The 26,291-nt window shown below is 34.7% G+C and overlaps 1 protein-coding gene across 1 annotated transcript in view; it reads left to right on the top strand.

Moving 5' to 3' along the window:
- The window catches only part of LOC143257542 (X-linked retinitis pigmentosa GTPase regulator-like), a 121,010-nt gene that overhangs the window by 17,147 nt on the left and 77,572 nt on the right, over positions 1 to 26,291 (top strand). Inside the window, exons 3-5 of the mRNA XM_076516364.1 lie at positions 11,391 to 11,483; positions 12,660 to 12,722; positions 25,758 to 25,913. Of these exons, the coding sequence (XP_076372479.1) occupies positions 11,391 to 11,483; positions 12,660 to 12,722; positions 25,758 to 25,913 (312 nt within the window). The remainder of the gene's footprint in view (positions 1 to 11,390; positions 11,484 to 12,659; positions 12,723 to 25,757; positions 25,914 to 26,291) is intronic.

Here is a 26,291-nt window from a genome sequence, read left to right as displayed (position 1 = left end):
TAGGAGGAAGGGCTGTATCTCATGCAGTCCTTGCCTTCTCTGCCTGGACTGGGTTATGACTTATCCTCATGAAGCCTTGACATGATTGCTTGCATTTTAGGCTTTATCACTATTCCACCTGTATGAGGTGTTCTTTTTGCAGCAATTGCTGAGTTGACTTTGCTTCAAGATGTAAGTGCTGCAAGAATGCTTGACATTCTTGTGTGGGTTTCTTAATTATTTTCTACTCATTGTCTGCCATTTCTTCATGTACCTCACACGAGATGATCGATGAAGATATTATGTTCTTTATACAAAGTAGAGACAGCAGTCAAGGTCTGTACAAGGCTTGTGTCATCATAATGCTCAGGATTTCATGTTTTATCATTCAAACTTAATTATATGGGTTTGATGGATTTACTGTGCATATACCATTTGTGTTTTCACCTGCATTTCAGTTGGGGTAAGTGACATTGTAGTCTCTTACTAGATACGTAGGAAACTGTCATCAGAAACTTCCGATATTCAGTAAAATGTGTCGTCTTACTTTTCATGTTCCCCCTCGGTGAGCATTCCTGTACGTGATGAGGGGACCTCTCAGGGAAGGTTTTGTTCTTTCAGTTTATCTCCTCTGGGAATTAAACATCCACCCACGTGTTTGCCATGCTTGGTGACCCAGGAAGGGGAGGAGAGGATCCTGGTTGTTGAGGGGTCCAACCCTAACACACCATTTTGGTTTTGAATTCCTGTAGATAGGCAGCCTTGGGATGGCCCTCTTAGGGTCAATTGGCTGGTCCACTTGGGCTAGGGTCAACCAAGTACCAGTGTTAGATGTTCTCAACAGGTGTTGTGGACATAGTATTTGATGCTGGTGTTTGGGTATAGTGCTCATGAAACCCTGGTGTTGCTGCAGTGTCCTTGTTTGGCATTTTAGTGCATCCCCTCATAGGGCTCCATGGTGGGTAGGGTCAGTGGGCACCGAAAAATTATTTTTTTATTATGGATACTCCAAATTAAAACTGAAATAAAATAGTGAAAAAACAGTCCATAGGTAAACGACCACATATTGAAGATTCTGAGCAGCAATCTTCAACATCTGTAACACCTGTACCTCATTTTCTTATACTACATTCTCTTTCAGGTAAACCTTTAAGGCAAATGTCTCCCTTTTTTATTCAGAAGGGACTAGAAGGACTTACTGGCTCTCCAAAGTCAGCCAAAACACTTTGCTCTGGTGACATACTGGTTGAAACATCCACATCTAAACACAGTGAACTCCTCTTACATTCAGCAGCAATTGGGGATATACCTATTGAGGTTACACCTTATACTACTTTGAGTTTGTCACGAGGGGTTATTGTTGAGAGAGATTTGAAGATCATCCCTGAGTCGGATATTCTCGCTGATTTCTCCATCCAAGGAGTTTCTGCAGTGATGCATATCTCCACTCGCAAAGATGGAATTATGATGCTAACCAATGTCCTCATTGTAACATTTACATCACCACATCCAGCTGCCACCATCAAGTTAGGTTATCTTAATTGCAAGGTATGGCTATACATTCCAAACCCTCTCAGATGCTTCTAATGCCAGCTGTTCAGTCACTCAAAGACATTGTCTAATGGTTCCTTGATGCGTGCTTGTTGCAGTGTCAAGGACCATAATGCTTATGAGTGTGAAATGGACCCTCATTGTGTCAATTGCAATGGCTCTCACCTGTCCTACTTTCATTCTTGTCCTAAATGGTTGGAAGAAAAATAGGTGCAGCATTTGAAGATGTTTCAGAACATTACTTAGCCTGAGCATCAAACGTTGCTGTCCACCACTTCATCTTGGACGTATGTCCTGACTAGACTTTGCATTGGTCACAATTTAACTAATTGTTTTCTTTTATCTGGGACTGATGCATCAATGTGTTGTCAGGTCACAGTAAGCCACATTTTACTGTCTTGCCATCATTATGTCTCTCATCGATGGCATAATTTTAAACATGTTTTGTCCCAAGGTTTATCTGTTACGTTAGACAGTGTTATTGGCGATGGTGACACACTCTCCACCTTACAAATGTTTTTAGTTTTATAAAGGCCTTTAATCTGTTTAATGCTATTTAAGTTTTTAATTTATAAGTTAGACATTTTTTTAATGTGATTCCCATTTAAGAATTAAAGTATGTCTAGTTGAATTTGAAATTAGAAAATTGCCATAACATCAAATAACTCCAAACCAGGACTGGAATGGCCAATTTCAGGTGCCTAATGCTGATGTTTCAACTACCTTTTAGTCATACTGGCGAGTTCTAATAATTAAAATTTTGCTACAAGTCTTTTAAAACTTGTATTACTTTACTTTCTGAAAATGGCCATAATGTCAAATAACTTGAAACCAGGACTGGAAAGGCCAACTTCAGATGACTAATGCTGATTTTTAAACTTACTTGTTAGTCATCCTGGTGAGTTACAATAATTACAGTTGTGCTACAGAAAGTCCTTTACAACTTGTATTACTGTAGTTTTTCTCTTACTGCTGTAAACTAGATATAAAAATTGAATTTAAAGCTATTTATGTTTTTAATTCAAAAATTAAATTTTGTTTTGTTTTACTTTAATTTTAATAATTTTACTTTTATCTTTGACTTTTTACCAGATGTTTGGTGCAGATAGTCTAGTTGCTTTATTCCATAAAACACCAAACCAACCAACCAACCTTTCATGTCCATGTTGGTCACTCAGCTATATGTGGATATAAACTTCAGGTGAGCTATATGGAGGGCTTGAAGCTTGAAATAGTGATTGTTCAACTGGGAGCTGTAATAATGCTCATTGTAGATTCTGCCATTTTTGCAAACTGCAATGGTCATTCCAGCTTCTGGGCCAGCGTGTCATATAAAGTTAACACCAATGAAAGTGAACAGCTCAGGATCTGAGAGTGTAGATTCTTGAAATGATGCGATATTATAAAATTCAGAGAAATTTTCTCGGCAGCATTTACTTCCTCTGTTCTCCCTAACGTTGCAGTAACAATGGCATATCATAATCTTAGAATGATGAAGTGTGGTCCAATTGTTATGCATATATATCATTTACATTCCCAGTGTTAGAACACACTTTCTGTATTGTCCCTCTCTTGCTGGACAACTGATGCACCTTACTGAGTGTAATATCCGTTGTTCACGTTGATTTCCATCTGGACACTTTATTTTATATTTATTATTGCTTTTAGGCAATTAATTTCTCTCTGTTCAGAACTCCTGTTCCTAGCTCCATCCATCCTAATAAAGCAGACAAGTAATAGGTGGCTACTAGTAACCAACTTGGATGGAACAACTAGTAGGGTACAAAGATACTTTTCCATCATTGAAAGCCTCCCTTGCACATAAACTTCCATCAGTCAGCCCTACTTATGTGTGGTAACTTGGCATCTACATGTTGTTTCTACCTTTTAGTAACAGAGTGTTACAAAACCCTGTCTGCTTTATAATAGAACAAACAGGTTTTTTTTGTGAACCTGACGATGACCGAAGAAGGTCGAAACGTTGTTCACTCCTCTACTAGTGCTTTCTCTACCCATACCAGCCTTTTTAAATATATAATCCTGGCTATATATGGCACTGCCTGATAAAGTTTATAGCTCTAAGTTGTGTTGACCATTGATTCCAGAGATTGATACACCTTAATATTTCACACAACTAGACTTCAGATGGTTTACACTAGGAATTACCTTACTGATAAATCATTCCCTGTTTCATACTGATACCTAAATGCATACTGAGACTATGTTAACTCTAATATTAATAATAATTATGTTTTTGTACTTACAATTCATCTCACAGGAACTAATATAATAATATTAAACACTAGATCTATACCAAAAACCCAGTAACACTGTTTTAAACTTATAAATGAACAACACAGTAATGAATTAAAATTGAAGAAACTTACATAAATATTTAAAATATTAAAATACTCAAACAATAAGTGTTGCATAATACACAAGGTTTCATGTATAAACAGATCAACTGTCATAAAAGACACTACACTTTTGACCTTTTTCACATCATCCTCAAGAAAGTGAAAAACAAATGCTATGCAACATATAAGTACAAAAAACCATGGGCATGTGACTACTTGTTTACATATTTAACTTTCTCATTTTCTAACCTTCATCCTTATTTAAGTTTAAATTATATGTATTTTGTATCATTATTTCTGTAGTTTCTCTAATATTTCTAGCCATCATATTATTTGGTTAAGTTAGGATAACAGTTTTTGTTTTTCCCACTGGATGATGCACCAGTGTAATTTGCATGTTCAGCTGGTGCAGTTTTTAACATTTCTCTTATGTTCATTTACTCTAAATTTTAACTTTCTTCTACTTTGACCAATGTATTCACCACCACATTCACTTTCATAAATACCTGTTTTCTCCATTAAATTCATTTCATAACCTTAGTTGTATTTAATATTTGACTAATTTTATTCAAGGGTTGATAAATGGGAATAATAGTTTGTGGGTTTTTTTAATTCATGAGAAATTTGACATGACAAACTTAGGTTTTATGTTAAAAAAAAACATTTCTTTTGTGTCTATTTTACCAAATGTTGATTTTAGTTTATTCTTTGACCATCATATGTTATATTTTCTCACAACTGTCTCAACAATATAACACAAGAAACCTCTATCAATTTGAATTTATGAAAGATTTGACATGATAAACCTAGAATGTATGTTAAAAAGAACATTTCTTTTTTATCTGTTTTACCAAATGTTGATTTTAGTTTATTCTTTGACCATCATATGTTATATTTTCTCACAACTGTCTCAACAGTATGACACAAGAAACCTCTATCTATTGCTACATATTTGATAAATAACAGTTCATTTTTTTAATTTTTCAGTATCAGGACATTGCTTTTAAGACCTGTAAATAAAAGAGCAAAAAAGCTGATATTTTTTACTCTTTAAGACATGATTCTTTCAAGATTATTTAATTAGCTCACAAAAACTATAAAGTTTTATTTTTCTCTTTACCATGTTGCACCACCAAAAACTGACACCCATATTTTTGGTTTGGTTTAGCATTCTCAAAAGTATAAATTTCAAACCAATTCATAAAAGTATCATACAGCAGTAATGAAGGATCCATAGCTAAACTTATACTTTCATTCTTTGAAACTAATAACTAGATCGATAAATAATATTCCACAGAATTTTATTAAATTTAACATTTAAAAATACCATTACAAAATGTTACACATACTATTGAGATGGGGTGTTTCACATAACTATTTGGGAGATATCACTTGTGTTCTGTTGTTTCATAAATATATTCATTCTAGACCATACACTTATGAACTAACATGAGTAAAGCAGACAGAGATAACTGCTCATCTCTTATGATCTGTAACATTGAAGCTTTTTCAACCATGTACTTGATGTACAATTTCAGTTGCTCCCAGGTTTTGGTTGATCAAATCCATCAACATGATCACTCTGCTTTACAAAATAGGCTATTGTAGTCACCCATTACACTCTCTCTGATGCTATGATCCTCTGAACACTTCAGAGCATTTTTTTTTCTCCTTCTGCTAGTGGAGTATAGGAGTCCTTGCCACTTTATAGTTCTTAGCTACTGGGGTGATGGATCATGAAAGCCAGTTCTCCTGATTGTGTACAGTACAACCCACTTTAGAATGTGATGGCAGTATTCTGTTATTGAAGATGATGTGACACCCTTCCTATCATTTATCTGATATGTAATTCCAGGTACTGTCAAGTGTTGTATGTAGCACTCCACAATATATTGCAGTTGGTCTCTCCAGCTAAGGCACTCTCCTTCTCACCATCTGCCATATTCTGGTTCCCAGGGGCTGGGTGCTGATTGGAGCTGTTCCAGTCACAGAAGTACTCACATATGTTTTGATGGTACCTTCCTCCTACCAGGGACTGGATGGTTGGTTGGTGCTTATTGATGCAAAGCAACTAGGCTATCTGTGACAAGCAACCAGTAAAAAAATAAAAGTAAAAGTATTAAAACATATACAAAAAATCAAGTTAAAACAAAACTATGGCAAAAATTTGGATTAAAAAAAACTTATGTAGAATTTAAAAGGCCAATGGCCATTAGCTTTTAAAAACACATGTAAGGCAGACAGTGTCAGGGATAAACCCATGGACAAAATATGTCTAACACGGTGCCGTCTATCAGAATCATAACAACAACATAACAGTAAAATGTGTGCTATTGCAGCTTGAGTGTCACAAAGGCCATCCATTGGTGCATCAGTTCCATTTAAAATGATTATTTAAAAACTGTAACCAGTGTGCAGCCTTACAAGGACAACTTCCACCTTTTGATCCTTATGGAAAAAAGATGGCCAAAGAGCAACAGAAGGTTTGATCTGGAAAAGATTGTTATCATGTTGCTCACTTCAGGTCAACTGCCAACTGATATGGAACCAAGACAGGAATACAGGACCATAGACTGTCCACCCCTATGAGTGGGAGCCTCACAAAATGCCATACCTCTAATGTAGTATCATAAGCCTTTCTTGAGGCCAAAGAATACACACACAAGACCATAGAATACAGGACCATATATGGGACAGGTACAGCAGTGATAGCACCAGAATAGATAGACTTAGCTGTGGTGTCAACAAGTTCATTCTTGCAAATACCAACACGGCCTGGATAGAAATGGAAAATAAGGAAAAAGGGGCAGTTGGAATTGAATATTGATGAGAACAGGGTAAGAACTGATGTGAATTGATTCCAGGGTCAGTAGAGGGCTAAGCGAGTCTTTATAAATAGTGTAATTGGTGTACTACTGCATTGCTCTTCTACATGATCCAGGACAAGAAATGGCATACAACTCAGCAGTGGTCACATAAACTGTAGAGGGATTTCTGTGTATGACCACAGAACCACAATAAACCATGATAAAGCCCACAGAGGTATCTGATTTTGATCCATCTGTATAAATGGGAATGTAAGGATGGCTCAAAAGATGTTAGGCAAATAGAAAAGGGTACTTCCAATTGGAACTATCCACCTTCCTCAGATGATTCAAAGAAATGTTACAGGTGGAGAAGGTGATACGTTCTGATTGGTTGAACTGACCAGTGAAGACATGTCATTTAAGGACAAACCCAGTTCAATTAGCTGCACCTGGACACAAATACTAAAGGGAAGAATGGCAGACAATCTGTTCTGAAAGACATAACTGACTGAGGAAGAAAAACTCAACCCCAACTGAGATGCTGTGGTAATGATCAAAGTTTTGAAGCATACAGTAAAGAAAGTTGCAAGCAACAGAGGTGAAGAGGAGGTTCCTGGGATTCGATGTACAAATTCTATTTTCAAGAAGTGCAGAAAATTCCTGTGCAGAATCAAAGCCCCAGATGGTGAACATGATCCAACATTTTTAAGAGTGAGGTCCTGGAAAAGTCATAAACCACAGACCCATGGTTCATTTTTGATCAGATAAGGGCACAATCTATATTTATCTTAGAACATTGATTCCTTTCCTCAAGAAATGAAAGAAATGGCATGGAAGATGTTCTATGCCCTTATATACTTGACAGGTAGCTGTTCAATGTATGGAATGAAGGTTAGCTTATGATCAAAGATAAGCCCTAAAAACTTTGCCTCAGGGACTATGGGATGAACAATATCGCCAAGATGGAACTCGGGATCAGGCTGAATGCCCTATTGGTGGCAAAAGTGCATGGAAACAGTTTTGGAGAAAGAAAGGTTCAAACTATTTGTTGTGGTCCACTTCAATAAATGACCGAGGGAAGTCTGAATTTGCTGCTCATTAAATTTCATGCTCGACAACCGTCATGAGATTTGGAAGTCATTAATATAGAGCTCATTTGCAATGGGAGGAAGGCATACAGTGACAGCATTAATTTTAACACTGAAAAGTGTGACACTCAAGATACAGCTTTGAGGAATTCAAAGTTCTTGTAGAAAAGAACTGGAAATTACCAATTTCACATGGACTTGGAGTCACTGGCCCATTAAAAAATGGGTAAATGGCCACACAACCCATATGAGTGGGAGCCTCACAAAATGCCATACATCTAATGTAGTATCATAGGCCTTTTTTGAGGCCAAAGAATACACACACAAGATGTTGTTGTTTGAGAAAGGCTTTTCTGATCTACATTTCAAGTCAAATCAGGTGGTCCACAGTGGAGTGCTGTTGTCGTAACCCATACTGGGGGGGGGGTGAGAGGAGGTTGTTTGATTCAAGGAACCAAACAAGATGAACATTAATCATCCTCTCTAAGACCTTACAGAGGCAGCTTGTCAAAGTAACTGGATGATAGTTAGAATGAATCTTGGGATCTCTCTCAGGCTTAGGAAAAAAGAGGATGATAGCTCAGTACCAAACATCAGGAAGAATATTCTCCTGTCAGACACTGTTAAAAACAAAAATAGCAAGAGAAGTAGGAGAGAGATGGTGCAGCATCTTGAAGAGAATATCATCAGACCCAACTGATGAACTGCCAGACCAATGAAGAGCAAATATGTTAGAATTTGACAAGTGTAAAGTAGCAATTATAGTCAGAGAGATAATTGGTCCCAAAAGAAAGAAGCAGTTGCTCTGCTCCGGTCTTGATGGCCAAGAAGGTGATGGATGAAACAGAAGTTCTAGATGGATGAGAAAAGCTTTTGCTGAAAATATTGGCAATGCTCCAGACATCAGCAACTTCCTGATCATCTGAGAGCAAGATCGAATGGGAGAGGAAAGTATACTGCCCATTGACCTTTCGAATCTTTACCCATATGATTTTGGAACTAGTAGTTGAAGAGATGCTGATTGTGAACTTAATCCAAGATTCTTTCTTGCTTTGATGTCTTACCTGCTGTGCATGGGCATGGTCCCTCTAAAAAGCAGTGCAGTTTGAAAGTGTGGGATACCTACGAAAGATATCCATACCATTTGGTAAGCAGAACTCCACTACAGATGAGAATACTGTGGAAAATGTATCAAGGTTCTAGGAAAAGATTGAGCAGCCAGCTGGACAATACAGTCAGTTGCTGCTGTCACACAGTTGTCTGTTAATGGCATACACACAACAGCAGGATGAGGTTTGGATAAAAGCAGCAAAAGAGAGCCAGTTCATGATCATATCCTTACTTGCTACACTTATAACACCTCAAACACTTTACAACTTTACATTTGCTGATTTGTTTTGAAGTCAACCTTGTTTTCATCTTGGAAACATTAAACACTTAGAGATACTGTCTCTTTTTTATCAGTAGCTTTTCACAGGTTTCACAACGAATTTGGGGATGTGAATGTTTCATAGATTATAGTAGAGATTGCCCTCATGTAGCTTTGAGCAAAGTTCAAAAACAAACCCGAGATAATATATTGCAACATTATCATGACCACTGACTAAATTAGGATAAAAAATTCCCCAACTTGCAAAAACCAATCTTAACTTATTTGGATGTTATTTAATTATAGATTGGCATACATATCTGAATTATTTGGGAAATTAGGGGTTTGATTCCCATCAGTGGACTCATCAGATTGCCCAATGTGGCTTTGCTATAAGAAAATACACACAACATACACTTTGTAAATTAATACAAATCCCTGTAGATTAAAAAAAACAACAACTAACTAAGTGTTGAATAACGTTCCTACAAGTTCTTTACTTTTTCACCAGCCATTGAGGCAGAGATTGTCTGTGAAAACCAAGTATACATTTTTTTCAATATGATGATTAATCTTATAAATTCTACTGAGTTGTGTAGTGCAGAATGTGTTGACCCTGCCTGCAAACTTTCCCATTAGGCCACATTTATATACTATTTGTTATGGTATTATGGGCCTCTATTTAGCATGGGCGTCTAAAAAATTTTGGGGTCTGAAGAGGCACTTGCTATGGCCTTGCTTCTGTTATTATTGTAATATATTCAGGCAAACTGAAAATAGCTTTTTAAATTTACCTGATAGCTCTGCATAATGTGGAAGATAGGAATAATATCTTTAAATACAAAATAGTCCAGAAGTTGAACTGGTTGTGTATGAGTTAAGGAATAAATGGATTGAATACAATTTAATATGCAATACACATAACCTTTACTAGAACTTAAAAACACAGTGTGTGTGTTTGTTTACAATGTACTGTTGCATCTACACAGAGTCAAGATCATCAAGCTTAAGTGAGACTAGGAATCAGATATCAAAAAGTCTTGATTAGAACTAACTAAATGAAGGATTCTATTAAAATGAAACCACATATTTATCTAGTCTGATTGTGCTACCATGGCACTGGTTATTCTCTTTCCACACTGGTGAAACCATGATCTCTAGATATTACCTGCATAACTGGTGAAAGACATTGCTCTTAACATCTTGAAACAAGGTCATATGTTACAATTTTCTCCACAGAAAGCAACAGGATATACTTAACTGTAAAAATTGCAAAGGAACAAAAGTAACTTGAAACAAAAACAAATTAATTGTATTTCTTGATCCCAAGTTATGTGAAAACCTGCACATATTTGGAGCAAAGAATGAATTCAAAGTTAGTACTAGTAATACAGGAAGAAAAAAAACTCATGATATATTCATATATCAGACTATTATTTGCTTAAGGAAGTTGTAACTCCATTTATTAATTTCTTCAAGTTCTAATAGTAAAACTCAGTCTTTAGATTTAGGTAAAAACTATTCTTCAACTCTAAAAAGACATTAAATGTATATTATACTTTAGACATGTGTGAAATGATGTATGTTATACATTAAATGTAATATTTTAATAATAATAAGGTCCTTGATAAAGTAAAGTGAAAATCAGTATCTGTATTCCTGGCCTAGCATTGTTACAAGTAAAATTTGCAGTAATAATAAGCCTTGAAGTGTAAAAGTATAACATCTGAAGTATCTATAAAAGATGAAATGATAAATAAATAAGTGAACCATATATCTGTAAAAAGTGTCCAGGAAAATTGTAAATAACCAATCCAGGGCCTTGTAATGATACTATAAATAAGTAATTTACTGTAAACTTTTATTATTCTTAATTTCTTGATATTCCTTACTTGGTACTTACTAAAAGATAATGAAACTAATAAACATAATTTTTTTTCCAGCATATAACACAATTATTCAATCATTAGTTATGACTTGTTGTTTCTTTAACTTTCTCTATGTACTCCCACTAATTAGGCATTATAGAACTTTGTGGTATTCCTATATGTTTAAATAGTCATTTTTTTATTGTTCTCAGCATATATTTCTTGTTGGCATCCACAAAATTAGATGCTATATGATCTTATAAATACTGTTTGAAAGATAGTTATTTAAAAAACATTTCAATTGCATCTATGCATATGTATATATAATAAAAAATTTCAAAGTAGATGCTGTTTTTATGAAATTTGTTCAGCTAGTGGCCGACTTTTCACCTTTGGGAGCAATGAATGGGGTCAGCTTGGTCATGGACACACTAAATTACTTCACAAGCCTACTTGTGTCAAAGGTAAGGTATAGGGTTATGAAATGTACAAAATAAGTTACAGAAATTTCTTATGTTTAATTCTTCTATACCTATTTCAAAGTCATAATGTGAACTTGGAATAGAAACATGAGAAAACTGGGAAAATGTTACAAAAGTAATCATATTTATAAAATATGTGTGGTTTGAAACAATCTGTAAATAATGTTATAAGTTAGCAGGATTAATATTTTAGACTTAAAGCAAATCTGGTGTACAGGTTTGCTGGATCGGAAATATAACTTACCTGTTTAAAAGATAATACATGTATTAGTGGTATGTACAGTAAACTCAAAATTAGTAGCCCCCCTCTAGTACAGCAGTAAGTCTGTGGACTTACAATGCTAAAATCAGAGAAAACACACACACACTCAAGATAAGTAAAGCAAAAATGCCTTACCAGTTATGTATACTGATCATATTTGAAATCATCCAAAACATTTATATGCCTACATGCTATAATATTATTACATTTGTAACATATATTTTAATTTAAAGTATGACTAAAATGTTTTTATGCAGATTTGTAGCTGAAGACTTGAAATGAACCTGTGGTAATTATTTTATATTTAAAATTTCCTCACACATTATGCTAGAAACCTTTTGTATTTTGTTAAAATTCATGAAATCCACCATAAATTGTTATTTCCAACTATTTTTGTGAAAGCTATTTATTTATGATTTGTATCTTCACTTGAAAAAGATTTATCCAGACAAAAGTTCAATAAATGTATGTTGATGTTTTTCAATATTATATACTGACCAAATGTTTCATGTTTATACCTTCTCAAACTTTAATACTTTATTTTCAATCCAAAAATGACATTTAAGTTATAACCTTTTTTGCAAATAAGTATATAAACAACCAACAAGTGCTGGCTCATAACAAATATCTTAGAAATATAACATACTAAATTGGAATAATGTAATGGTGGCATAATTTTAGCTTGTCTTACAAGTTTTAAATGTAAAATACTTATGTTAGCAAAATTTTAGTTCAAAAATGCATTCAGTATGAATATTGAACAGAGTAGTTTTATGTTTATTTGTTAATATTTTCTGTATATACCAGTATGAGTTAAATAAACTTGTATGCTGTTAATAATGTGATTTAACACAACAGTTGTCAATTTGTCAATATCTTTTTATTACTGACCCCAGGTCTTAAGCAAGAAAGAGTAACACTAGCAGCATGTGGAAAATCTCATACTTTAATTGCAACAGGTAAGATTTATTATCTGTTTTAGATATATGCAGTAAAATAGATTGTTGAAGTCCATGATTAAGTATTAAAATCCATTATTTGTTGGGGTTTTCTTAATCTTTTTTCTTTATTATGGCAGTAAATCATACTTACCTCATATGTCCTAAATCATTGATGGTGAAGTTGGTTAGTAGGAAAGTATTAATGCTACTTAAAGCTAAATCATTTATGGTTAACATAGCAAATGACAATCTTATTAGCTTCAAAAAAGTGTGACCACTAATATAGCAAAATTGTAAATTAACAGAAATTTTTAAGGCTCATAAATCAAAAGTTAGGAACATATAAATTTCGAAAAAATTAGTAAAAGCTACTTCTGTTCAATTAACTTGTATTTAATTTTTTTGGTATCTGTAGTGCATGATGGAGGATTTAAATGTCTTAGCAATAAAATTAGAAATTATTACTGTTTCTTTCCAGATAATAATAAAATAACTTTCTAATTATTACTTGTAGAGTGAGGGTAAATTTTTCTAACTTTATTGTCAAGATATGTTCGACTTTATTTGGTCTCATGAAATGTGAATGAGGATGACATAGATCAGTAGTAGTGTGTTCAGAAGGATCTTTACAGTGAAAGAAACATAACTGATTAGATTATGACATTTTAATATTATGCAAGTGAGATTTTACCAGAACATAATAAGTAGACATGTTGTGTATTATGACTTAATAAGGTATACGAGATTTTTATTTAAGAAAGGAGCGTGAATCTGACAAAAATATGATATAAATTGTAATATAATAACGTATACAAACTTTTACCACAGATTTGCCAAATTAGGCATGAGAAGCAAATTTAATCCTTTTTTTTGTAAACTTGCTGTACAATTTTGAACTATGAATGGTTTTGCTGCTGAAATTACAATTTAAGATTCAGTCCTGATTCTAGTTAAAATTAAATTTGACTTTTTAAATTATAATCACAAAACAAAATTTTCATAATTTACCATTATAATCAAAGTGGTACACTTGTTAATTATTATAAGAGTTACTTAGTAATGGTTTGTTTAATATAAATCTTAATACCTAAATGCTTGTTTTCAATCTCAGTTATTTTTATTCCAACTGAATACTGGATATACTGGCTTAATAAAGTCAGTTAAAAGTTCTTTGACATTCAACTTTATAATTCAAGCTGAAACTATAACCATTAAAGCATTTGTATCTGAAAAATTCTGTTCCACAATGTTCTATGATATTTTATTAATATATCAGTGGTATTTTTTTCTCCCTCACTCAACATTCTTTTAATGCTGAGTGTTTTGCCAATAAGTTGCTGTCAGGTGTGGGTATGCGCTATCTCCCTTGGCTGTTGGACCAGTGTTCTTTAGCTTACCAACATAATTTCTAATTTGAATTCCCAATGTCTGTATCCTCTTGTTCTCCTTGAATCCTGAAGTGTTGATCCATTCTAATTGAACTCAGTTTTCTAAGATTTCCCTTGCTTTGACCTCACATTTACATATTACTTTCTCCTTACAACTTTTGTTTTAAGTCTTTTGCCAGCCACATGGTTAATATTCTGCCGAATTCAGGGCCCTCCTATGGTCTATCACACCAATTTATCAACTTCAATACTATCTCTTAACATGTGCTTATTATATTTTTGGGATTTGCTGGGAAAGGAGGCATATCCCACTATCTTCTTTGAGGGTTCTTTCTCAGACTCCATTTTTTTATATTCTTGTGTCTTTGGTGTCCAGGGTTGATGTGTTGAGACTACATACCTCCTTGTCATTCCTGACATCTTGTTTGTCTCATTCTGCTGTAACTGCCTAGTCTTTGCTTGTATGGATCTCCCATGTCAGTTTTTCATATCCCCATCCTTTACTCCAGGCATTTCCATCTTTACCCTCATTTTTTCTCTTCCCCTTCTTCCATGTTGTTAAAGGTGATGATATGTCATTTCAAGGACAGGTGGGACCAGCACTTAATGGTTTGCAAACATTTGGAGACCACTTACCATGGATCTGTGGGTTTTACAGGTTCTGTCAGAAGGTCTTAACCTTCAGTTCTAGTCCACTCTCCCTATCTTTTTTCCCAGTTTCCTTTCCTCCTTCTCAGGATTGTTCTTCATCCAGTTATCTTGCAGTGTTGATTGAGATTTTCTAAGAGCTGTTGTAGGAGTGGTGCTCACTTTTGCAGGATTTTACTCTCATATGTATGTTGTCTCCAGAAAGATGGAAGTTTGGAGGCTCATCATTAATATGTCCCAGCTTTCTGTAGATACTCAGCTACACCATGAAGTCCTTCCTCTTCCTTCCAAGAAAACATCAGCAAACAGATGAGAGTTCAGATGAGGTATAAGAATGGGAATCCCCACCATGGTCAATTCCTTATTGAGTCAATAAACAAGGTTGGCCATGACTCCTAGACCATGGAGTCCTTCCTCTTCCTGGTGTTTTCCTGGGACTTTAGGTGACCAAGTTCAATGTGACAGATGCTTATTCTCATATTCCCATTGTTCTGGAGTCATGTTCATCAGTAGGGAATTGATCACAATGGGGGTTCCCATTTTTACACCTCATCTGTACTCTCATCTGTTTGCTGATACTTTCTTGGAAGGTTGGGGGCTACCATTCACTCTCAGGAGATTTTGGGTCAGTGGTCAGTTGAGGAAACTATTTTCAATATCAGTCTCCTGGAACTTTTGACAATTTGCCAAACTTTGAATCATTTCCTCATGTTATGTTCATTTTGACATTTCCACTTAGTCAACCATATTGTCAACCAATGTGTTTTGAGGCACTAGACCTCCTGTATTGGGTCTGTAACTGTCACATAACAATCTTAGTGTATCTTGCTCCCAGGAATACAAATCTGGTGGCTAACCATTGTTCTGTTCCAACCAAGATCTTCCTATAGAGAGTTCCCTTCATCATCAAGTTTTCATATCAGTGTATTCTCACCTAGGAACATTGCATATAGATGCATTTGCTACTTGCTAGAATGCAAAATTTCCCTCATTTTGCTCTCCTATATCATACTCCACACTCTGGGGATGGATGACATTGGAATGACCTTCATCTATATGCTTAATGTCCAGTTAAACTCATCACCAGGGTCATTCCACTCATCCACACTTGCCATGGTGTGCTAGTTCTCCATATTAGCTGGTTGATATGTTGTTTCCTCTGCTCTTACAGAACAACAACGTTTCCTTCACATCCATCGAAGTTGCTTCTTCAACAACTTCAATCAGACATGTTTCATCTTGATGTTATGAAACTCCACATTCATGTATGGCTTTTGTCTAGTCCATCACCTCAGCACAGAAACTCACCCCTTATGTAACATCTTTACTTTCCCATATCATTCAGCCTTCCTCTTTGTATGTGTACCAGAGACATTGGTCTTAATTCAGACTGTAGTCCATTAACCATGGCTTCTGTTCCTCATCTGTCTTTATTTGGTTATTCGATCAGGGTTTTTCCTTATTCACTGTTGCTAGTTATGTGACTGTTCTGTCCAACACCTTCCATTTTTCCCATTTTTGTAAATCTTTCTCCTCCATAGGTATTTCACTCCTTTTCCATTTATTTTATGTAATTTGCCCTCCCCATCCTTTTCTGATTGAGATCCTAACGTGGTTCTTCATACCCTATTTGCTCCTTTTGAATCAATTGCTGCATGTTCTTTGTAGTATTTTTCTTTTAAGATCTGTTTTCTTCTTTTTCTGGCTTGTGGTCATTGTCATTCTAATCTTTACATAATTAATGTTTTTCACACCTTCTGCCATTACTCTTATGTTAACTTTTATCCAGATCATGCTTTCCTTCCTGAAACATCCACTGCTTTTAAAGGTTGTTTAGCTTTATATCCTATTTCCTATCCTTCTATTTTTCATTTATACTCTTATTCAGAACTGATTAATGCAGGGAAAACCTACTTGTAGAGAAAAATATATCTGTTAAAAAAGTTCGTTTGGGTTGAGAAAATTTTTATGTAGAGGAGTGAACAATGTTTCAACCTTCTTTGGTCATCATCAGGTTCAGGTTTTTATAGCCTTATTATTCAGGAATATACACTTCTTTCTGTTTCTCTCCATATATTTTGACTCTTCCTATTCTCTATTACACAACCTTTCTTCTTGTAATTTTATTGTTTTTCCTTCTCCCCAGATATTTCCTTACATTTCTGTTTCTAAATCAACTTCATTCAGGTAACTTTATGCCTCATCCCCCTCACATGATTGATTCTTATGTTCTTGCTTGTAGCCAATCAGATGTCCAATCAGATCCTCCAATCTAGGGGATCTTATTGCCATTTTGAGAGGGGAGGAGGATTCATTACTGGATATTTACCTATCTAGTGCTCAATGTACCATTCTTTGAGTTTTCTCACTAAATTTCTAATATTCTTGTCCTCTCTTCACCTTCTGATTGAAAACCTTACTATTCCTCTGATGACCTTTCTACTTACCTTTTGTCAACATTAGCCAATTCCCTCTTTTCTGTCCTTTCTTTTTTTTCACTTGGTTCCTTTGTTGTTGAAACCTTTTGGAAAGAGATACACCGCTTTCTCAAGTTTGTCACTAGTACATTTTCCCTTTTTTATTTTTCAGAAGGTTCTTGATGGGGTCTTTGATTCCTTTGAATCATGGGCAGAAGGTGCCCACTATCAATTTTCACTTGCTTTTGATAGTTTCTGTTTGTACAAAACTCACCCTTCCATTTTTGTCCTTTGCCATAGATCTCCTTTTACTCCTCATTCTGTTCCTGTATCCAAATCTTCCATCTCTTTTTATCCTAATTCCATTCAACATCTCATGTACCAGCATCATTGCTAGTGACCATCCAATCAGTTCAGGACCTGTCAAAGTCCAACTGTCTCAGTTTGCAGACTTTTCAACACATTTATTTACAAACAGACTGGTAACTGAAGATTTTTCCTACAGTCATGCTGTTCACATTTTTTCCCTCCTTTTCTTTCCCACCTGCCTGCCATTCAACACCCATCTGATTCAACCTCCCTTCAAAATACAGAGGGGACAGTACTGGATTTGTTGGGGAAACAGGCCAGTGAGAAAATTCATGACCTCTCTCTAGGTTATTACTACCACCATTTTGTTGTCACAAAAAATTTGTAATTGATACCTGCTATTGTCTTTTCCTCCATAAATCATTCTAGATTGTCTCACATTTTCAGATAGAGGATTTTAATCTCTCTGTTGGTCTTTTCAACTTTGCCTGTGAATGATAAAGTCATTGTATTGAAAGCCCTTCTTTACATCTCAATTGCCCTGCCCTCAAGACATTTCTCTCATTTGTCCATAGGAACCACATTTTCATGCTCTTCTGTATAGCATTAGCCACTTATGTTTCAATTTCAATATGCAGGCATTTACTTGATGTTTTCATGATCTGGGTCTGTGAATCCATTTCTGCATCCACAACTGGCACTATTCTCTGAACATACTTCGCTTGTTCTTCATAAAACTACTCTTGTAGGGTGACGTATCAAGATTTCATATCTTTCTTTATCCTAATCCAATATATCATTCACTTGAAAATTTTCATAATCTCTTATCAACACTATCCAACCTTTTCCAGCAGTTTATTATGGAGCCTTGGGTATCTGGTCACAAACTTTCTTACCTCACCTTCACATTCAGCATCAGAGGTTCTCCTTTGTTGGGGGCTATGGCTTCTATGGAACACCTCATATATATGCTTCCCCTACAGTAGGCATTACATGACCAATGTAATTTATCTGGACATCCATTGTCTTCATCAATCCATCTCTACTGAATTATTTTGCTTGGTGGTTAGACAACTTCAATACTACTTTTGATATTCCCTTACCTCCTCCCAAACCAGACCTATACTTCTTCATTTACTGTCTTTTGGACATGCTCTCATTTCCTTTCTCTCCTTGTAGATCATTTTGTAATGATCACCTTTGACAACTCCCAAGTCACATCTAATATCAATCACCAAGGAATCACTTGTTCCAGGACCCTCTGCTTTCAGACTTTGGGCCTACTCTCTTGGGCTCATTCTATTTGGGTAGATTTAATTGCCTGTCATATTCCATGTGCACTGAATATCACTGTGGACTGTCTTTCTCATTGTAACTGCGTTCTATCCACGGAATGGTCCATCCTTCCTCAAATATTCCATCTGCTATCAACTTAGAATTTTTCTCGTAGATGCCTTTGCCACAATCCCTTGATATAAAATTTACTTTCTTTTGGTCTCATGCAGGTCACCCATCAGCCCTGTCTTTTTATGTTTTCAGTCAGGACTGGTCCCATCTTTTCCTTTATGACTGTCTTTCTCTGTGGCTCCTTTTCCTGATTTGGGACACCTCTTCCAGAGTTTTGTTGGTAATTTTTAATGTCCTACCCAATCATTTGTTTCTATTACTCCCCCTTCTGCTAACTAAAAAATCCTTCCTCTTCCCAACATTTCATTCCTTTTAGTTCAACTGTACATGTCATTATTTTGTAAAAAAGTGACATCTCTATGCATGATAATATTTTGACCCAATACTCTTCCATTACTTCTGAGAACCAGCACAAGTACCATACTTATTGTCATTGGTTTATCCTTCATGATTCTACCTTGGCAAACTTATTTTACACCTCATCACCTTCTTCACACAGTTCTTTGAGCATGGCTTGTCTCTTTTTACTATTGTGGGTTATTTGGCTATACTATCTATCACATTCTGTCCTTCCTAGTACTGCAGCATTCTTTCTTTACTTTTGCTTACCACCATCTTCCATTCCCTCCTAATCTGCAGACCCTCTTGTCCTAGTCCTATGCCCAATGGAGACTTGAAAGTAGTTCTTCACACTCTCATCTGGGACCCCCTTTCAAACCTCATGTCACATACTCCCTCAAAACATATTTTCAAATATACTGATATTTTTCTTACTCACAACTAACTTACTATAAGATCCCACTATGCAAAAGTGTTGTCTCATAGGATAACAGAAATTACTGAAATCATCCACCCTAGTTTTATTTGTGCTCACTGTAAGATGGGGTGATGCGAATACCACTTAACTTTGTCTCGTCATATTTCATCATATATGTTTATTATCATTCATGTCCAATACAGACTGTACCCATAGTATGAGCTATCATAGAAAAATCCAGCATCATAGTTGTTTATCTGCTCATTTCTCTGCCTAACACTTGCTGGCTTTTAAAAATATGGCTTAGTAGTCACCTGTAGCAGTGAAAAAAACATTTCTGAACTGAATAGAGTATCAGGCACATTTTATGGGTCTTCTCCCCAATTGTCGAGTGGGGCATGAAAGACTCTCACCTATTACCAGCATTTAGGATTAGGACCTAACTGCTGGGACTAGAACAAGGGGTTCTTCTTAGGTGAGAATTTTGGCTGGGAAAACACCAAAGTCTAGTGCAAGTCAGCTCACTTATATAACTATTATACAACACAATCTTCAAGTGGACCCACATTGCAAATCACTATATCAATCCTTTATGTAATACTTTATCTTCTTAATTGTCATCTTACAGCCAAACTCTACTCATTGGAGTCAAGGTTCACACTATTTGTGGTCCATTCTGCATTGTATTTTGAAAAACAAACAAAAAGATCTCCTACAGCTAGCTTGTGGTTCACAGAGACTAATAGTCCAGTGGAAGTCAAATGTCATGTCATCGCATTTGTTGACTTGCCTTCAAAATTTTATTGAACTACTATAATCAAATTGTAGATAATAATGCAAACTTTAATATTATGCATTGCTTAATTTTTTAATTTAAAAGTAAATATTAAAAGAACACATCTAAATTTGGATTTTAGTGAGCCATGTGGTATTTTGAATATTAATCTTTTAATATGTTTTATTCAAATATGTTTGGTGATGCAGTGCATATTTATTTTATTTTGGAAAATTTGTAAAAACATAATAATTTCAGGTTATTGAATATGCAAAAGTGATAATTCATTGAAACTATTATAGAAAATTTCAACTGCTCTGATATTTCTTACATATTAACCCTTTCTCAACAGGTCACAGGCCATATCATTTTGTTTTTCACTTGCATTCAAAATTTTATTTAATTACTATTTTGTGGATTTATATCAGTAAGTTTAGAATCAAATTGTTGATTATAATTCAAACTTTAACATTATATTTGAGTTAATTTCTTATTTAAAAGTAAATTTTAAAAGAACAATCTAAATATTGATTTTAGTTGGCCATGTGGCATTTTGAATGCAGCACTGTTTAAAATTAGTTGTTTGTGATGTCAAAATATATATTAGGAACTCAAATTACTAATATTATCAATTTAGAATATAAAATAAGAACCTCATATCTTTTTATTTTGCTGAAATATGGCATATGTGCTGAATCAAATATGGTAGCCCCATTCAACTCTTTCCATTTTTTGAAACAGTCCCTTATATACTTTTACTACAGTATATGGCAGGGGTGGGCAACTTCATGGCCACTGATCAAATGTGGCTAGCTCGAGTTTAGGAATCAACTTTTTCCATCATTTATTTTTTTATCGCAAATTTGGTAATCAACAACTGCATTGCTTCACGTCATTGCTAATGTCACTCGTTTCATCACTGCTACAGACTCTGCCCATTTTGTAACATCAGTCTGGTTTAGATGTTTGTTATAGAGTGTGCATTGTTTTGAATGAGCTTGCAAACATATTTTTTGTACAACTTTCAAGTGTTTAAATATATGTTGTTTTTAATCCCATGATATGGATAAGTGGATAATTCAAAAACAAAAGAATCCAGATGATGGTGAATACTCAGAAAATAAAGACAGTTTAATTGATTCTGGCATCACTGCCAAAAGGAGAGTGGAATGTGACTGGAAAAATGAGAAAAGAAAATTTAATGAAAGTTGGGAGTTGAAATTTGCAGTGACTGAAGCAAATAATAAGCCAGTGTGTCTTTTGTGTAACAAAGATTTTAGGAATAATAAAGTATACAACCTTAAGCAACACTTTAACAATTTTTACAATAAATTTGATGTAAAATTTCCAGTTGATAGCAAAAACTGTATGAATGAAATTACCTATTTGAAAGCACAACTTCATGAACAAAAGGGAGGCCTAAAAAGATTTTTATCATTGATAGAACTAGTTACATTAGCTAGCTATAAAGTAGCTTGGATTCTAGTTCAAAAAAAGAAATTATTTTCTGATGCTGAACTAGTAAAAGAAATATTGATTATGGTCATTGAAACTCTGTTGGAGAATTATGATTGAAAAATAAAAGATGATATTCTTCAAAAGATAAATAATTTGCAATTAAGTTGAAGAACAATTGTCCACAGAATGCTGTAGTTAGCAAAAACGTAGAAAATCAGTTGCTTGAACAAATAAAAGACTGTTTGTATTTTTCTTCAGCACTAGATGAGTCAACAGATGTTAGTGACACTGCACAGTTGATATTTTGGGTTTGATATGTAACTTCAGATCTTCAAGTGAGAGAAAAAATGCTTGACCTTTGTAGATTATGAGATTGAACATGTGAAAAAAAATCTTTGAAAAATTTGTTGGAATATCAAAAAAATTCAATATGGATTTTAAAAAACTGGTTTCTGTCACACCAGACAGAACTCCTGCCATGACTGGGGTGAAATTAGGATTTGTTTCTCTTTTGAAGCAGCATTTAATTGAAAATAATACAAAGTCCATGCTGCAACTTTCCATTGCATTTTGCATCAGGAAAATTTATGTGCTCAGATGTCTAAAACTGATAAATTGAGAAAGCTGATGGACATTGTTGTAAAAATTGTGAATTATATTAGGAGTGGAAGCTATTTCATCCATCGACAGTTTGTTAAGTCTTTGAAGATGGTTAAGTAGAGGAAAAGTCATGGAATGATTTACTTTTTTATTTCATCAAATAAAAGAGTACTTGTTGAAAAAGGTAAAATTGAAAATTTCCCTGAAATTGAAACTTTGTCATGGCAGTGTGATTTGTACTTTCTGTGTGACATGGTGCCTCACTTGAATAATTTGAATAAGAAGCTTTAGGGAAGAGATAAAATAATAAGCGAGCAATCACAGTCTATTCATGAATTTCAGTTAAGGCTAAACTTCCTTGCAAAACAATTGCAAAAGAATGATTTGACATGTTTTGCAAAGTTTACTAGTTTTCTAGAAAATAATAAGGACTATGATTTCTCCAATGCTAAAGATGATCTCTGTGTAAACTGGATCAAAAATATATCTCAAAACTGATCACATTTCTCCAAATTTAAAAATTTGAAATTGATATTTGATTTTTTACATGATCCATTTCAATTTGACTCAGGAAATTTCAGTAAGAAAATTACATCTTTTTTGTCTTTGGATAACTGGATTAGAAGATGAGATGCTTACCCTGCGAAGTGTAGAACACATAAAATGTAAACAAAAATGTACTATCACAGAGATGTGGCTCACTATTCTGATAAATGAGAGTTTTTCAAAGATAAAGATAGCAATTTAAAAATTATTTTCCATGTTTGGATCCACATGGATGTGTGAGTCAACATTTTCTATGCTAAATTTTCTCAAGTCTAGATACAGATCTTGGCTTACTGACATAAATTTTGAGGCAGAGCTAAGATGCTCATTGAGCATAAATATTAAGCCAAATTTCACAAAACTTGTTGATGAAAACCCCCATTATTTTTAACATTGAAGGTTAGTTGAAATGCAATTATTTTGATTAAACTAACAATTTTTTTTTTAATAGTGTGGCCAATGTTGTTATCATTAGCCATAGTTGTGGCCACTATGAAAAACAAGTTGCCCACCCCTAGTATATGACGTGTGAATAACCAGTCAACAGCTTAGCATGACTCCAGAGTGGTTTTCTCAGCCATTTTAATCTGTGAAAAGGCTACTACATTTCAGGGAGATAGGTTGTGTCTTTAATCTACTTGAAGTTTGTTATGTACAAATTCTTCATATTTTTGTTTTGAGTCCCTCTAGTTAAATATAATTTTCAAAATGTTTTTGTACATTTTTATTCCAAACTGCTTTCTGTTTTGTGGATTTATTGGACTTAAATATTTTAGCTGTTCATGGAATGAAGGTATTAAAGCAATTAATAACTTTTCATTATAGTCTCATTTTTATCAAGCATTGATTGTGAGTTCCAGTGAAGTAATTTGTGTGTTTCCCACCACTAAGCATTCTGCAGTTATATCTGTTATACTTCATCTGTTAAAAATTCTCTTTTTATCAATAAAAATATATTTTGCTTAACATTTAACAAAAAAACACATTTTATTTTATTGTAAATGCTGAAAAAGTTGCATATTTGCTCAGGATTTTGTTATTTAAAACACCTGGTTACACTTGTTTGGTCTTGAAATACCTTGTATTGTTCAAGACTTACTCTGTACATGGGTGTGTATACACTGCTGGCCAATGAACATAAAGAAAAAATATGCATTTTGCATTGTTAGACTAAACTACTTATTTGAGTAAAGCTTCAAAAGATGAAAATAAGAAAAGGGAAAACAAAAATAAAAAACTTTTTTAGCACTTAATAGGGAAAATCTGAACACTATGAAATTAGCATAAATACTAGCTGGTCAAAAGTTTAAGACCATACCAAAAAGAAGTCCTAAACAGGGTATGAAATGCCCAACAAGAGGTCCCAGTAGTGAGTTGCACAACCGTCGTTGCAAATAACTTCAAACATTCGCTTTGGCATGGTCGATATAAGCATTTGCAGAAGGCTGGCTGGAATGTTATTCCAAGTGGTGAATATGGCTTCACGAAGATCATGCACTGTTTGGAATTGACGTCCATTTTTATAGACTTCCCGTGCCATCCACCCCCAAACATTTTAAATGGGGTTCATTTTGGGCAAACACACTGAATGGTCCAAAAGAATCACATTATTCACCATGAAAAAGTCCTGCAGGCATTGTGGATTGCAGTGTTGTCCTGCTGAAAGATCCAGTTATTTCCACACAAGTGAGGGCCTTCAATCAATAAGGATGCTCTCTCCAACATGCCAATGTAGCCAGCAGCTGTTTGACACCCCTGTATAACCTGAAGCTCCATTGTTCCATGGAAGGAAAAAGCACCCCAGATCATGATGGAACCTCCTCCACTTTGTTGTTTAGAAAATGTCTCCAGTGGGATAACCTTATCGTGTCAGTAATGTTGGAAGACATCTGGTCCATCCAAGTTAAATTTTTTCTCATCAGAGAATGAAATCTTCATCCCCTTTTCTACGTCCCATGTTTGGCGCTTCTTAGCAAAGTTTAACCTAGCTGTTTCGTGGTATGGAAGGAGGCACGGCCTTTGAAAACATTTACGGTTGTTAAAGCCTTTCTCTCGTAGATGCCGTCTTATTGTTCTTGAGCTGTATTCTGATTCCATAAGGACCTTAATCTGGTTCGACGATTAGCTGGTGTCCTGCAGGATAACCCTTCAAATCCTCCTGCTCAATGCCTGTAAAATTTTCTTGGGCTGACCACTTGAAATTTTCGTTCCGTATCCCTCAGGGTTTTTTAAGAAATTTGTAATAGCAGTCTTACTATGCCCAATCTCACCAGAGATGGAACATTGAGAGAGACCTTGGTTTTGCAGCTTGACAACTCTGCCACATTCAAACTCTGTCAACTTTTTAACCTTTGCCATGTTTTTACCCAATATAACACAGGAGATGTCAGTGGGAGATGTTGACAACACTAATGATTGAACACAAATGACTAAATTTTGTTACGTGTTTACCAATTAATGCTTCATTTCAGTATGGTCTTAAACTTTTGATCAGCTAATATTTATGCTAATTTCATAGTGTTCACATTTTCCATATTAAATGCTAAAAACGTTTTTTATTTTTATTTTCCTTTTTCTTATTTTCATCTTTCGAAGCTCTACTCAAATGAGTGGTTGAGTCTAACAATGCAAAATGCTTATTTTTTCTCTATATTCATTGGCCTTAAGATTTTGACCCACAGTGTATATATATATATATATATAAATATCTTAGGAGAGTGATATTATAATATGTTTCTCATGATTCAGATGGGGGTGTATATGGTTTTGGAGCTAATGGAGAGAGACAACTGGGTATCACTAGTGACCAGCCAACTTGTCTAGAGCCTGTTCACATAAAAGAATTGGATGGGGTAGACATCAAGATGATTTGTGCTGGAGCTGAGCATTCAATGGCTCTGACAGGTACAAAACCTCATCTTTCTTCCTAAAAAAAACCCTAAACTTGACCATAAAATAATGTTCTGAAGCTGAGCATTCAGTGGCTTTGACAGGTACAAAACTTTATATTTCTTCCAAAACATAAACCCAAACTTGACTACAAAAGAGTAACAAAATGTTAATCTTAAAAAGTTTTGTTTTTCAAAAAGAAATTCAGAAAAGCCAAAGCACAGCATTTTTTAGTTTACATTAAAAATGGGTCAGATTGCCTCATTTTACTTCACTATCTGGTAAATTTAAAATATAAACTTTAGACCTACTCAATTATTTATAGGTCTTGTGACAACAAATGCTTCAAAATAAATTTTTCGTATACTGGAAGGTGCATGAGGTTCCTTCTCT

This window comes from Tachypleus tridentatus, chromosome 7 (genome assembly GCF_004210375.1).
Source record: "Tachypleus tridentatus isolate NWPU-2018 chromosome 7, ASM421037v1, whole genome shotgun sequence".
Classification (NCBI taxonomy): Eukaryota; Metazoa; Arthropoda; class Merostomata; order Xiphosura; family Limulidae; genus Tachypleus; species Tachypleus tridentatus.
This window is presented reverse-complemented; position numbering and strand designations above follow the sequence as displayed.